The sequence below is a fragment of the Nipponia nippon genome, unplaced genomic scaffold (genome assembly GCF_047370975.1).
Source record: "Nipponia nippon isolate SJK-2023a ecotype South Korea unplaced genomic scaffold, ASM4737097v1 scaffold_3, whole genome shotgun sequence".
NCBI lineage: Eukaryota > Metazoa > Chordata > Aves > Pelecaniformes > Threskiornithidae > Nipponia > Nipponia nippon.
In genome coordinates, this window is record NW_028262347.1 from 111,519,305 (window position 1) to 111,535,136 (window position 15,832).

General features: G+C 41.7%; 1 protein-coding gene across 14 annotated transcripts in view; it reads right to left on the bottom strand.

Moving 5' to 3' along the window:
• Positions 1-15,832, bottom strand: part of BTRC (beta-transducin repeat containing E3 ubiquitin protein ligase) — a 123,715-nt gene that overhangs the window by 12,942 nt on the left and 94,941 nt on the right. For 13 of the 14 annotated variants that reach the window (XR_015706438.1, XR_015706437.1, XR_015706439.1 and 10 more), the window contains 6 exons: positions 12,092-12,278; positions 7,646-7,742; positions 6,628-6,765; positions 6,036-6,154; positions 3,433-3,682; positions 2,625-2,743 (listed from right to left, as the gene is read on the bottom strand). Coding sequence is in view for 11 of the 14 variants with exons in the window: in XM_087765342.1 (XP_087621468.1) it covers positions 2,625-2,743; positions 3,433-3,682; positions 6,036-6,154; positions 6,628-6,765; positions 7,646-7,742; positions 12,092-12,278 (910 nt within the window). In the remaining 3 variants the exon portion in view is untranslated. Of the gene's footprint in view, positions 1-2,624; positions 2,744-3,101; positions 3,153-3,432; positions 3,683-6,035; positions 6,155-6,627; positions 6,766-7,645; positions 7,743-12,091; positions 12,279-15,832 lie in introns of all 14 variants that reach the window. The other variant, XM_087765343.1, reaches the window with a different exon arrangement.

A 15,832-nucleotide genomic window follows, 5' to 3' on the forward strand; every position in this document is an offset into this window, starting at 1 on the left:
GGCTGGTCAGAGAGCATTAAGTCTCTCAAGGACCGTAAACAGGATGGACAATGCCAGAAATGAACTGGTGCAGAAAGGTTTGAAGAGCAATCTCGTGCCAGGAACTTTCGTGCCATGTGTTGCCATTCCTTGCAATCAATCTTGAGATCGCCAGCAGCTCTGGGAGGTTGCATCACACTAATTCAGGTCTGTATTTTCAGGTCCCACTTTGAGGTTTTACCCGAAGCTGAATGGGATTAGAAGAGATGATCATGTCCCTAGCCATGTGAGGAATGGGCCTTCATGTACAAAAGGGATAACTGCTATGTAAGAGCAGAATCTCTGAGCAGAACTGGTGCCAAGGGTACCTCCCAGATTTGATAACCTTCTCAAATTTCTACTTCTTTAAATAGTCAAAGGACCGAATAGTAAGAGTACCCTTAAGGCTTCAGAACTAACTAAAAAAATCACTACAAAGTGTACGCAATCAAAAACACTACCACTCTTTCTTCCTATAGCTTTGGGAGAACTTCTGGACGTAGAGGGAGGTCTGCAATTATCTCAGCCTTTAATTCACTTGAAGTCCTGGCAGAGCTGGAAGATGTACAGAAGGCAGGTGAGCCTGAATCCCCATCTCCTAGAGAGAAAGCTGTTGTCTAAACAGTCCGGTATCAGATTCCCATGTGTGCACACACCGGAGGTTGAATACATATATCAACCACTCATTTAAAAATTAATCCAAGATGATGGAGTCTGATTCTATTTTCTTGCTCTAAATTATCTTTTTTTTCCCCTCTTTTTCTATACCATGCTTGTCTGTAGCATAAGAACTTTGGTCCTAGAGGCTAAGATACTGAAGTGATTGGATATAACTTGATGGACCAGTTTCTACCTGATGGAAACCGGTACAATGATAGCAATGCCTATGTAGCGGTGTCCTTTTACACTGGTGACACTTCTGGCCTAAAACAAAACCTAAATCATTTTTATACATGGATTCTCCCTACAGAATAAATACATTGATTTGTCAGCTACTTCACATGTCCTTAGGTTTGCAGTTGCAAAACTAGAAATCACAGAGTCATCTTTTGGAAAAAAGATCCCCTGCAAGTGAGGAACGACAAACTTCAAATTCTGTATCAAGAGGCAGCCTCTACTAAAGGCCAACACACAACATTTGGCATTTTATAGTGGATTAAAATCAAACATACAAAGCACCAAGCCACCCACAAAGGTGACTTAGTAACCTGGCCTTTCTTAATCACCCTTCCACTGACTTGTGCCCTTTGTTAATGGCTGGGAGAAAACGATGTGACCAGGTAAGTCTTGTGCCTTTCCCATACAGCTGCCAAACTTGACTTCCATTAAGATTCACTGCCAACATTCCTGAAATTCTAGCACAACTTATCTGTCAACTAGGGATTTTGTCCAATGTAAGCATAAAAGTAACTGTATTCCTCTTCAGTGTTATCACTATCTTGACATTTATTTTTATTAGCATTGCAGGTCATATTTTAGATCCTTCCCTAACTGCTGTAATATTTAACTATTTCTTAATCTAATTCTGAGACCAAGTTTCATAGTACAATTGCAGAGGATTATTTTTTTCTATTTGAAGTGAAGGAGTTCTCACCATGTATAAGTGGTTCTACTGTTAAACATGCCTGTAATACTTTTTCCCCTGATTAAGAGACAGAAGTTCCAGCCCTCTTGGTCATGCTCTCAGACAGCCCTATACTAAAATCTGTCACAATGACCTGGTGATATCAACCAAAGGACCACCGTTTTCCTACAGAATGCAAACCAGCGAGAGGCAGTGTGTTGCAAGCAAAGTCCACAAGCAAACAGTAGCATGAATCACTCTCACTGAGGAGAAATTATTACTAACACGCAAAGTGAAGACCTTCTGCTTACGCTGTCCAGCTTTCAAGTTTTAACAGAAGGCAGACAATTATTTAAGGCAATGACAGACAAAAGGGAGGTTGCTCTTACTCCTGTTTGCACGACAGAGCCATTTCCCTACATCACGTACACTACTATTTAAGCTTGCTCTGTGCACCCCAAGATTAGTGGGACGTCCCTCTGCCAGCAGCTGCAGGATGTAAGGAAAAATCCTGGCTCATGATACCAGAAGGAGTTAAATCTCAGATTGCAACTGGGGCAGCTGGAGAAGTGCAAAAGGCAGCAAACTGAACTTCATGCTCTAAACCAGCTGTTCCAAACTTAACCAGGTGCCAAGTACCACAAGAAGAGTTTGGCGAGAGCCCAGGAGGATTTCTGCAGAGGATTAAATGCCTCTTACTGCAAATCTGACCCCTTTAACTAGACACATAGCCCAATTAAAATATCACAAGAGGACATCACAGAAAGTGGTACTTGCCAGCTCTTTCATACACCAGAATTGTCAGAGCAATGCAACTTGTTGATTAGTATGGGACTCTTGAGATACAGAGGATGAAAGACAACACAGTAAAACAGGCTTCTAATATCTCTTTCCAGTAGTTCCCAATGTTCTATACCAAAGAAAGCATATTTCAAAGACGACAAGGGTACAGAGCACTTCCGTTGCCTAACCTCTGCGCATCCCAGGGAATCAGAGACAATGTGCTTGCACAGAACTCTGCAACGGGGAGTGTGTCTCTCACCTGATAGTATTATCTGAAGAGCCGCTCACTACTAGCCTGTCTCTGTACTGCAGACATGCAATGCCTCGTTTGTGGCCATTTAAGGTGCGCACAAATTCGCAGGTACTAGTGTTCCATACCTGTGACAGGAAGGGGGGAGGGAACCACACAGAGACAAAATTATTAGGAAGAGACTAATAAAAGCTGGTATCTGTATGATATATAGGTGCATCCAGAATGCTTTTAATTGAAGATGTTATCATTAAGACTGGGAAAATTACCCCTCCGATGACTTGTGACTATAGTCTGCAACTGTTAGCAGCTTGGGTCACTGTACACACAAGATTTTTGCCACACCGTATGAGAATTAGCTTCCAAAATCAGACTTTAACACTCTCGGGCTATGATTTAGTCTACACAGGATCTCAATTTTCCTCAGTTTTAAAGCTGCAGATTGGGGTCATAGCAGTAACACTTAACTGACTCCTATCCACTCACCTTCACTTTTGCCCTTATGCTGTCCTCTGATAACTGTTCGAATGACTGATGCTGAAACAGATTATGGAAGTGGTCAAGTCGAAAAAGAACACAGAAAAAAAGTCCTTTTTCAACTGCATCTGTACCTGGATCTGATTTGCCATATAGCTCTGTAAACAAGTTGTGCAAGCTCAGCAGAGGAGGGAGGAGTGGAAATGAGCAGCAGGAAGAACACCGCTTCCAAAGGAAGATTTGTGTAATAACTGCCAAGGACCATCTTCCCTGTCTGGTCACTGTTCTTGGTTATTAAATACCCCAGTGCTGCCAATAAAAAGCCTCTGAAACACCTCACCTTTATAGTTCTGTCACCTGATGCTGATACAATGTACTTGTCATCAAAGTCCACTACGTTGACGGCAGCTCGGTGCCCTACTAGCACCCTCCTCAGGGTGATGTCTGTTGGTGAAGCCATGTCCCACACAGCAATGGAGCGGTCTTTGGAACAGGTCACCATCATGCCGTTATTGAAGCGGAGGTGCAGTACTGCTTCGCAGTGGTGAATCAGAGTATTCAGCATCTCGCCTGCATTCACGTCCCACACCCTGCAGTTTCAAGTTTCAAACCAGAGAGAACAGAGTTAAAAAAACGTACAGCGGATTTTCTGCAGAGCGAGAAAGGGACGGGGAGAGGTAACCGATTCTCTAGCAATATTAGAGAAGCAAACACCACAAGTTATATCTACGTCTATTAAATAGTTCATTAAAAGATGTATTATATAAACCTGTTGATTATGCATACATTGAAACAGTCCAGCAGCCAAAAACCCTGCAATGCAGTTAACACCATAAAAATAACCCAGCCAGGAAAAAAGCGTTCTTTAATTAAGTGAATTTAGTGCTGAGGAAAGGTATGAGATTGATGGCCTTAAAGACTGATGTTTCCTGGTTCTGTCAGCCTACCACACACTCCATTTCCAATCATGACCTGTGGAGAAGCAAGTTCAGCGACAGGTTTAATTTTTGACCTCTCTCACAGGACTATCAACTCAAACGATAACTTACACAGGAGCAGAAGACAAGATAATGTTTTTCAAACAAATATAAGTAATTGCCACAAGTTGCACCACGAATTGCATTTACCCTGCAGTGCACCTGGTACACAGCTACATTCCAGGAATGTCTGAATACCCAAATTAAGACAGAGTATTTATGTAAATTTAATGTTATTGGAACCAACTGTTTCAGCTGAAAGATAATTTAAGATTAAAGTTAGACAAAGGCTTCATACAGAACTTCTAGGACTTGAAATGAAGATTTTAAGCCTTAAAAATGGTTCTTTTGGGCTATTCTGTTGGAAAATTTCTTTTACCCTCCATAAAGAGATTTCTTTTGGCACTATCACACCTGTATCCCAGATACACGACATGAAAGCAGAAAATGGCTGTAACATCAGGCACATCAGACATTGCAGAAGTTAAAACTCTCCTCTGCTAATAAGGCGAGCAGTAAGAAACGGCAAGATGTGAGAAAGATTTCTAATGTTTTATTTTCTAACTTATGGAGGCTGAAGTGCATCAACTTACGGACTATAAATGAAAAAGAAAACTACATTCCAATGACAAAATGTAAAGGAGAAAACCCCACAGACCAAAGACCTGAGCCATTAACATACGAGCAGTTTGCAGACAGGGTTGCCAAACTGAACAGGAGCTGGAGACCTACTGACTTCTTTGGACAAGTGCATCCCTGAGATCTCAGAAGCATTAAGAGTCCATCTGTACTGTCTATTGGATGAAGCCCCTCTTCCTGAGGAGACCCAAGGATAAAAGTGACGCATCCTATGTGCCTCTGGGGTCTCCACAAACATTTATAGATACAGTGGGAAACAAAGTATTTCTGGGCAAGTAGCCAGTCTGCAATTTGGCCTGCCTGGCCCGATACGGAAGATGATAGTGCTTGTTACAGAAATCAGCCTCTCCTTTTGCAATCTGTTTAGCACAGTGCAGTTCCCACACTGTCTCCAGGCAGGCGGTATTGCTGAAATTCTGGATTCCTAATAATGATATGACCCCAAAATCTAGCAGCACCACAAGACTGCATGCATCACATGTCAGGAACCAAATTTAATCGTTATTAGCTTAACAGTGGTATTTTACATGCAAGCACGGTGATAACCATGAGGAGCTTGCAGCCACAGGAACGCATGCTAATAGCTTCAGAAAAGGCCACTGACACAGCTTTTTGTTGTCTGTAACTTCACCGTATGGGCATTGTTTGTACTCTGGCAAGAAGAGAATATATAACAATATAGAGAAGACAAACTTGCTCCTCCACATCCAAGTTTATATTGCAATTCACTAACTCATATGTGCCTGTATTTACACTGCAGGCCTTAGACTCTCTGGGATCCTGCAATATGTCTAGTGGACTTCACATCTGCACAATATGCACCACAAGTGCTGACTTGAGGTGTCCAGCCTTTTGCTGGAGACGGGAAGGAAAGCAAGGTTAGAAAGACTGAATGAAAAGAAACATCATGCTGAAATTAAAAGCCACAGGAGATCTAGTCATACATCTTTTGTTAAAATTAAGTGACAATGGATGACTAAACCTTCAAACTTGCTTTGAAAACTTCAACCAACTTTTTAAAAGTTATTCTCGGGGAGAATTTAAAACATTCTCAGGAAGTGTCAAAACATGCAAAACCTTGGTGAAATGCCAGATGGCCTTCCTAAGTCATCTTGACCTTGACTGGCCTTTGCTTAGGTTCTCATTTCTCCTTGACAGGCATTTGCATGGACATCTGATAAACAAGGACAGTACACTCCTGAACAAATGTGCTGAACTACTTCATGGAACTGATTGAACAGGACACATTTAAGAAAACATCATTTCAGCAGCTTGCAAGGCTAAAATCTTAGAGGCAAACAGAAAGCTCCAAATCATGAGCACACACCTGACTGTTGAGTCCGAAGATCCAGTAATGATCACCCGTTCATCGTACTGGAGGCACAGGACAGAACCCGTGTGTCCGGTGAGAATTCGCTTGCATTCCAATGTATTCTTATCCCAGATCTAAGATAGCAAACATTCAAAACCAGAAAGCTCAGTAAGGTTTTCACCTTTCAGCACTTACTGGTTTGACTGGTCTGTTTTTTACTACAACACATCATCCATAGTGCAGTTAGAACATCTTTAGTGGCATCTGTAGAGTATTCTACAGGCTCTTTGGTACAATACATTAACGTCTTTGATATTACTGGCTTTACTATGAACACTGGTTTTACCCTCCTTGTCAGGGTACAGGGCACAGTAATTATGTAGCCTGTAATTACCGATGGACAAAAACTCTGCTAGTGAAGTCTGTAAGAAAACAGGGTCTCTCTTGCCAAATAAGAGAGGCGTACATGCTGTGCAAGTGTGAGATAAGGGAAGGAGAAGGCTAGGTTACTACCAAGAGATTGAGTAGGTGTCACTGAAATTAGGACACTGTTATTTATGGCATAGACACTGCATGTCATTAGTATGCCATTTTGGAGCATTCTCACCTTAATAGTATTGTCTCGTAGGCCACTTACTATCTTCTGATCATCATACTGTAAACAATAAACCCCTTTGCTTGTCTCGCTTCGGCAGTGGATCCTCTGTAAACTGTGCCTTCCACACCGCCAGTTTGACTCTATTGTCTTGAGGAGAGACAGGGGACAAAAGAGAAGTAAAAATAAAGCACAGAACTATCTCCCCTTTCTCTGTTTGCTTGAGAAGACAGCAGTTACTTTTCTTCACACTTTTTCCTGCAGTCAGGCCCATACATTGACATAATTGTTTTCTAGAAGTAACACACGTAATAAAACCAAGTAAATGGACAAAAGCCTGGACAACATATCATGGCTAAACTTGTCTGTGGTATCTGAAATGGTGAGGAAGAAGTGACCTAAAAGCTTTTTTCTGTCTCCAACCTTTAACCCTCTGTGACTCAACGACGAAGCAACTGAAGAGAAAGTCTCAGTTGAGCTCTAGCTAAGTGCTTATACAAACTTGTCACAACAGTGCCTGAGCACCGCTTTTGCCATTAGGAAACCACCAGAACACGGCATTTTGCTCACACTAGATACAAGGCAACAATGCTCAGTTGCCTCCTGTTTTCCTGGGTCTTAGGCTTGCGGTCTTTAGCAATGCACCTTCTCCCTGGGTCAGTTCCTGATACCTCCCTGTAACATCTTATTAGGTCTCATCTGCACTCGGTGGAGCAAAGTACTGCGGAACAGAGAAAATCAAGGTGGTAAGGTGCTGCTGTGACATCTGACGTGCAAGGTGTAGAGACTCCATCTGCAAACAGCTCACTGAACAATCCAACCCATCCTCTGCCTAAAGGAGCAGCGAAGCCTGGGACCTTATATAACTATCCCAGATCTACAAACTCTGGACAAACACAGACACATCAGATTTAATGAAATATTTTATTAGAATGCAATATTCTCAGAATTTCAGCATCATGAATAAATCAGGGAGATTTAAAAAAAAACAAACAACCAAACACCACCACATCTGGAAGCTGTTTCTTACCTCTATGTCCTGTATAATTTTGGGGTAAAGTGCTCTGTAGAAGGAGTTGGGTGGTGCAGTCCCATCAGGAGGTTTATTTTTAAATAGATATTGTCCCCTGGAAGACAAAGAACACTCCCATTGAACACAAATCATGTTTCAGCATTTTGGAGAACGGTCCTTCTGGCGTTTTACAAACCGGTAACCACTGTTGAAAAGCACAGAGATTCAGATTCAAACTTAATTTACTCAGTAACACAGGGTGGTTCCTTGTTTGTTTGCCCTGCAACATGTCAGTGTTGCATTTTGACACTGCAATAGTCACGAAAAATCTGTGCCTAGTCACTCAGGGAAGGGAAATATATTACCTATTAGGGACTTGAGCCCATTCAACTCAATAGGAGGTGAGAATGGCTCATGCCCGCAATACACATACCTATATCAGAGGTCACCTTTAAAGTAAAGTGTACGAAGAAAATGAAAGAAGCCAAGGAACCGTCCAACGCACTATGCATTCAAGGCTAGCTTTTATCCACATTAGCAGGAACAGTATCAGTTTTGGTACATGGACGTTTTACTGCTACTACTATATTTTGGTAAGCAACACTTCATCTGTGGTGCCTCCCTCATTTGAACACTGATTTGGAATACTCATATCCCAAGCTAGATTTTTGCTACAAAAAAAATCCGTAAACGGCAATCACTACCTGCTGTGTAAAAAACTTTATTTCCTCATCCTGAAGTTAAGAAGCCACCAAACACGGTGTGGAAGCTAGTAAACCCCACCATGGGCGTACTAACTGCTGTTCTGCCTGGCAACATGCCTCACAAAATGGAGAGAGGCACAAATGCCTCCAAGTGTAATCCTGGCATCAGAGGCACAGAGTTTACACTGGGCCAGCTCTCCACTTCTCCCTCCCTTGCTCCATTATGGCATAATTAATTCTTCAGTGCTTCCTTGCACATTTCTTTCTTGTCCTTTCCATACAGTATACCTTGAAACTCATTTGAGAGACTGTACATTAGCTGCCCTGATGTACTTGAACAAGGGAAATCACAACAATGAACCACAATATTTAGGTTATAAGGCAATAGTAAACTATAGGACCGAACAAACAAAATAACAAATGCTCAAGAAAAGAACTTCTGATAATTCTTTAAATAAAGTACTTTAAGTGTGACTTGAGAGAAAGGTACTTTCCACTTTGGACAGAGCAATCATCTGAGTCTTCAAATACAGTGACCAGCAGCCACTCATATGGGGACAAACACACGTGAAGAAGGGACACATGGATGCACTAACTAGATGGTTGCCTCTTTACTGTGATCCGGTCTGGAAGTGCATACAAGAAAATTAAAATTATTGGCCCAGGGAGAAGAAAAACGCTTTGGAGATACACAGAATACCTAGGACACATCCTGGAAGACTTGGGGTAGGTCTATGACAATCTGTATACTAGCCTATGTGCCTGAAAACCTGGCTATTGTTTCCATCTTTACTAGCTGATCTAATACAAGGTCTTGTTGCTACCTATAAGCCCTGCCTTGCTGCATGTAGACTCAGTTGTTTACAGTTCAGCTAAAGGATTGCTTGGAATTTCCACGGCATCCCAGTGACCCTTGTGCTGTGGCTCTGGGATAAAAGGAACTATTGTTTGCAGGTTTTGATGACTGGCCAATTCAATCAAGTATTCAGATGGACACAATCGTGCCCAGATTTTGGGCTTCTGTTTTATATTTCTCTAAATCTGTGTAACCCTTACTGCTCCCTGACAAGCTGTCAGTGAAGGCTACTGTGCTGCGGATCTGGGTGTTTCCGTTGTAAACCATGAGCTGCAAATGCTGAAATCAGGCAGCCCATGTGCAAAGTGAGGAGCTGTAAGCAAATAACACCAGTCATCTATCATTCTGAACTGTCCAGTTAGTCACCTCCTTGTTCCATGCATGGCGTTAGCACTGATTACAAGCTATAAAGCTCTATATGGCAGAGATGCAATTACACTGGATATTTCTTGTCTGCGTCACTTAACCACCCCACCGTGCCTGCAGTTGCATCTCCCAGAGCTAATCAGAGGGCAATCTGTTGCGTCAAAGCAACCTCCAGGATAGTGTAAGCCTGAAGAAGAGGTGCAGTAACAGGGTGTGACTGTCCTTTGAGATGAGAAGCAGGATTCTGCAACTGTTTTTTAGAAATGTCATGTGTTGTATGATGAGTAATCAGTGCTAATGTTATTTCTAAAATCTGGAGGAAGAAACTTGAGAACTATCAGCCAGGACCTCTGACAAGATGTAGAGAATAGGTAAAGTTCTACAGAACAGGAAAAAGACAAATGTAGGTCTTGCATTTTAAAAAAAGGGAAGAAGGTCCACCAAGGAAATGGTGGACCGTCCAACTCAACTTTGACAGCTTAGCAGTTTTAGAGCACACAGTCAATCAGATGAGTGCCTAGAAGATGACAAAGTGACAAACAACAGGCAACACTGTTCAATCCAGAATGCACCATGTCAAACTGACCTAATTTTTTCTCATGGGCTATTCTCATGACTTAGCAAGAGAAGTATGATCTTGGAAGAGCTTAAGGGTGGACACACAAATGGCTGGAAAGTACAGTTTACCAATGGTGCACTGTCAAACAGGATGGCAACTGGGATCTTGCATGGAGTCTGTCCTAGAGGTGTCACTATTGAGCATTTTCATTAATGACAAAGAATGGAAGAGGGAGTGCATTTATTACCTGGCCAATGATACTAAAGCTGGGAGAAGCTACAAGCACTTTGGAGGACAAGATTAAACTCATAATGCTCCTGACAAAAGGGAGAAATACCAAACAATAAATAGAATCTAATTCAATAAGGACAAGTGCCAAGTCCACCACTGAGTAACAACATAGGCATGCAAGATGAGGAATAATGGCTAAGTAGAACTTCCACAGAAAGGGTAACGAATTTTTTAACAGTATTATACCACTGTTTAAGCACAAAATGGATTGTCCTCTATGCATGCATGGAGGCATGCAAGCAATGCTTCCCAAACCACCAAACTCTGGTGATGCCTCAGCAGAAGTAAGACACCCAGCTGATTACACCATTCAAGAGGACAAGAGGACAAGACGACACAGGATTATGGTTGGTTAGCGCATCCAAAACGTAGGAAACATTATCATCTTCCAACATAGAAAATATTACTGCAAAAAGGAGAATGAGAAACTGTCCTGCAGGTCTGTGTAGGCTAAATATAATATGCCGAACTGTAGCTAGGAAGACAGCCTTGATTTTAGGAAAACATTTCTAACACTACAGTTAGTGAAACTGTGGAAGGCCTGGGGAACCTCGATCCATGAAGGTTTTTAAGAAGAAGTTAGACAAACATCTAGGATGGCTTAAGAGAAACCCGGCTCTGCCTCTGGGAAACAAGAAGGACTAAATAACCTCTCAAGGTCCTCTTCGGACTTCCTGTGACCTCAACAATACAGAGCAAAGACAGAAGTCCTGGAGAGGACAGGGCACTAAAAGGAATGCAAAAGTTACCACTGCCATGCTTGTGTTTATTTTACACTCTTTCTAAACATTACACTATTGGAAGCAGATCAAAATAGTATTTATTTTTAAAGGATGTTTCATAATCCTGATTTACTCGCCTCTACTTTCCGAGACAAACAGTATAACAAAATTAACCATAAAACAGGAGTCTTTGTTTGCAACTCTGTATCTTTTTCTTTTTAATAGCAACCAAAATGCCTGAGCTGTCACTTTTATCTTGTTTATGAAATATTCATACCCAGCTTCCTTTCTGCCAACATCCTAGGGACACCCTTGGAAAAGAAAATTATGTATTAAAGGACGTACCCCTGAGAGGGAAAGTTCTAATGAAATGTTAACAGAGCAGCTTCAAACTTGAGTGAGACCCACACTGTAGTAAGGCTATTCCAGATGATTATTAACTAATCTATCTGCATTTCTAAAGTCCCCTATTCTCCGTGGTACCTACCCTCAGCTTCCAGTTTGAAAATTAAACAGATATCTAATAGGGAAAATCTGCTGAGGAAAACAAACAGACCTATCAGGAAACAACTAATTCATAGCACATGCTGCCCCACTGCCACCCCTAAAAAAGCTCTTCTGCTCTGAACTGCTGACTAGTTTAGTGTTCCCCTGGGGCGTACACAGCTTCTTAATTTGAACTGAATGACAGCTGGGCGTAAATATCTCAGTCTGTGTATCTGACTTGTCACAGTGGGATAAGAGCATGATCAGATGAGGAAGATGAGGAAAAAGCCCCCACATTGCCTGCATAGCCAAATGATGCCCTAACTCCCCAACTCCCGAATTTTGATTTAAGCAACTGTCAGGTTTGGAACCAACATGATGTTTCAGGGTGCTAAATAACCCTCTTCAAACATGGTTTGAAACACACAGCACCTACTGTCCTGAACGGGGGCAAAAGAGGTGAAGATGCAGTTTCCTCACCATCCTCTCCTCTCTGACAACCCCCTCCACAGGGAGTCTGTCCTGACCATTCTCTCGATGAGCTTCTTCCACAGCATGCCGTCCGACGTCACCCGGTACCACTCCTTGCACACCAGCTCAGCAGCACACAACGATTTGGCATCCAGGTATGACAGAATGTTCTCAGCAATGTGATCTAATCCCCGAGCTGGCGGAGGAAAAAAAAAAGATTATTTGCTGGGGAGACACGGAGTTTAAAACAACTCCCCTTCCTAGTACAAAGATACCCTCTCTTTCCATCTCCTCTTCTGCATGCAGAGCTGGACCAAATGCACAGAAGAGCATTTGCCGCTAAGTTCAGGAGCGAACAGCGTTCTCCAACTTCCTTTGGATATAACACAACAAGTCATTAAAAATAATAAAGAATCCAAGAAGTCATTCCAATCTATTTCGATGGGTTTTAGCACTAGGGGGATATTCTATGGATGGCATTTCCAACTCAGCGACGCAGCCCCCAAAATCTCTCTATATTAGGACCATTTCTCATCTCACTGCTACAGCTGTTCTCATGTTCCAACGGCTCAAAAGCTGTTTTTGCTAAAGCAGTAGCTTTTAAACGTAATGAAGAAAAAAATATATATTCCCAATGTGTGCCCTGAAGGGTAGTGGTACCTTTAGACATGGGGGAGGGAAAGATATGCAGATGCACAAGGAAGTCGAGAGGGAAGGAGAGGCTGTGTAAGGAGAAAGTGAAGCAGGTTTGCTAGTTTCATTTATTTTAGTGGGTGGAGGAAAAATATGCACCAAAAATGGTATAATTTGCAAATATTTTCCAGTGTGAATACCAGGACTGGCTTTGTTTCAACATGGCTGGAGTGAAACGTAAAGCAATTGCCTGGTTAGCACCAAGCAGCCCAATGTAACATCTGCGTAGCTGGGGGCCAGGGAAGGTTATGCTATCTTAACTGTAAGGATGTATGCAGTAATAATGTGCCCTTACCCACTCAAATTTATTCACCAGCACGACTTCAGGAAAATAAGATGCCTTTTAAATGAGACGTTGCATAAATACAGCTTCTCTTGGAGGCTGTTTAATTCACAAGTGAGACACACCATCAAGAGATTATCTCACTTCACAGGTCAAATTTCAGAGGCTTTGTGAAAGTTGTAGTTTAGACCCCATCATCCCTCAGGCATAATGTTCAGACCAACCAAAAAGGAAGCATGGCAGATTGGTATTACATGCATCTTCCCTCTGGTTCACATGTGGGACAGAGTTAAATACGTCTTTTCTTGCTTTTAAAACAACAGCCTCAAAGACCAGGCGCTGCTTGTGACATGGAAAGAAAAAGAAGCAAGTGCATTTTTACAGTCACATGTCCGTACTTCTGCAAACCCAAACTGGGTGCAATCAGCTGATTCTGATTAGAGTTCATGAGACACAAAAGGCCCAGCCTTTCCTTTTGTTAACCAAAAGACCTCAAAATTGTCTCCCAGTGCATGAAAACGAGAAAATCCAGCATGCCTCCTCCTGCTCCTTTCAAACATCCAAAATGTATAATACACTTTGGGTGAGACATTCTGCCCAGCGTTTTATGCTTCCATGCATACATAGAAAAAGCACGTGAATGATACCATGCACAACCAGAGAGTGCAGAAAGGGGTCTGACATTTCTTATCTTTATAGATGCAAAATTAGATGTCAACCTGCAAAATAAAAGCATCAGCAGCCTTTATTATGTATTTAATCTGAAAAGATATATAGAGCCGCTATATAAAATTATTTAAAAAAAGAGAAAAAAGAGCATTTGTAAATGTAAATTGACTCTACACAATTCGTAGAAAGAGAGATACGTTTTAGTGAACGTGAACTGGAATTTGCAGGAATTCTGCAATTTGGTAGGGCAGACACGGACATTGTGTCCCCCTGCTTCCCCACCCTGACACCTGGAGCCCTGAGCTCTCTCCACCGGGTGGAAATGGCATATTTGCTTTCCCAGCCTATGTTGCTTCCAATGGGCCCACAGACATTTACAGACCCACCAGGACATTTACAAATGCCTGCCTGTGTAGTATCCACACCAGTGGCTTTATGTCAGCAGCGTCACAGCAAGAAATTATTCTATACAGGGAACAACTGGTGGCTTTAGGAAGCAGGGCTGCACTGCATAAACTGGGCACAGTAATGTTCACCCACGAGCCTGCCTCTGACCCACCTGCCCTTTCTGGATCATCAGTAGTTGCACTTCAGATCTTGCTGCAATGAGGTGTTGTAACTACTTCCATGACCGTAAGTCATCCTTTACCATTGATCCTAGACCCTTCGCGGAGAAGGAATACTAATGTTTTGGCCTTCCTTCCTCACATGTATAAGTGGGTGGGCAGAGCTATTTTGGCCTGGCTGCAAACTCAGTTTTATTATTTTGTTTCTTAGGAACAGCCCAGCTCACTGAGACATATATCTAACAAAGCATTGCTTCCTTAAAAAAGAGAAATCTCTGCTCACAAAAGTTTTTGCTAAATCGATGTGAAACATGATTAGCCCTTCAGCCCTCCATACCAACAAGAATGTTTCAGTTATTTCACACATGAAACCCTTAAAAAAATGACTTTCCTCATGAAAAATGTTAAACAGCTTGGAAATGCTAAGCAGAGACCTTATTTTTCAGAAACAGAACAAAGTCTGTTAAGTACACAGTTAAGCTGTATTTTCCAAACAACCTTAATTCTGTTCAAAGTAGTGGGAAAATAATTTGAGCCAATTTTACTCCATTTCAGTAAAACGTGCTGATGATCTAAAACTACCTTTAATTTTGGTCAGTCTTTGGGACAGTGCTAGGAGGACAGAGATAAGATGCCTCATGATTTTGAAGTAGCTTCATTGTTTTATTTACTCGAGGGGGAGAGCAGGAGAGAGAATGAAGGACTAAAAATGGAACCAGAATACTGAACACTTGAGAATTTCAGAAAGCTAAAAAATACTTAAAAAGTTTAGTCTTTTTTATTACGTGACTTAATTTAAAATTTTAGGTTCATCACTCTTTCCTAGGCAGTTTCTTACCTTCCCCTTTCCCACTCCCCTCATTAGAAACCTGCCTACACTCAGGACATCCTGCACAGACTGCAGAGTCTGCGCCAGTGTAATTCCTTGCCATTAATTTTCTCCCTTAGAGCTATATTCACTAGGACATTAGCACTTTGCAAATATGCAAATTGATGCACATACATTATTTAAGCACACAGTTCCCACAACTATTCAAATACTCACATATTAGCTGCCTGATTCCTATCTGTTCTGCATTCTGAGACAGTAAAATTAGCTGCTTCCTGGGTAACTGTGAAAAGACCACTAACAAATATGGCATGGCTAGGAAATTTTGAATGCCTCTGAAAATATTTATAATGTGCACAAAATTTTCAGAAAAAAAGCCTGTACGATGAAATTAAGCAAGTGCAAATGAGATGTGTTGGCTTACTCTGATGGACTTTTGTGGAGAAAGACCTGGAAAAATTGTGCATGTAACTATATGTATACTTCCACTGTAAAAGTGGGGAAACCAATGCACTTTCAAAATACTCTCTTTTTCAGAAACTGAACAGCTCCACAAGTTATAATGCTGCTCTAAGTACACGAGATTATTGCCTTTGGACTACTAAAAACTAACATAAAGCAGGTACTTAGCATAACTAAGATTTTTTTTTTAATGCTACAACAGCCATTTGATTACTGGGCACAAGCAGCTTAAAAATCCAGTGAGTCTA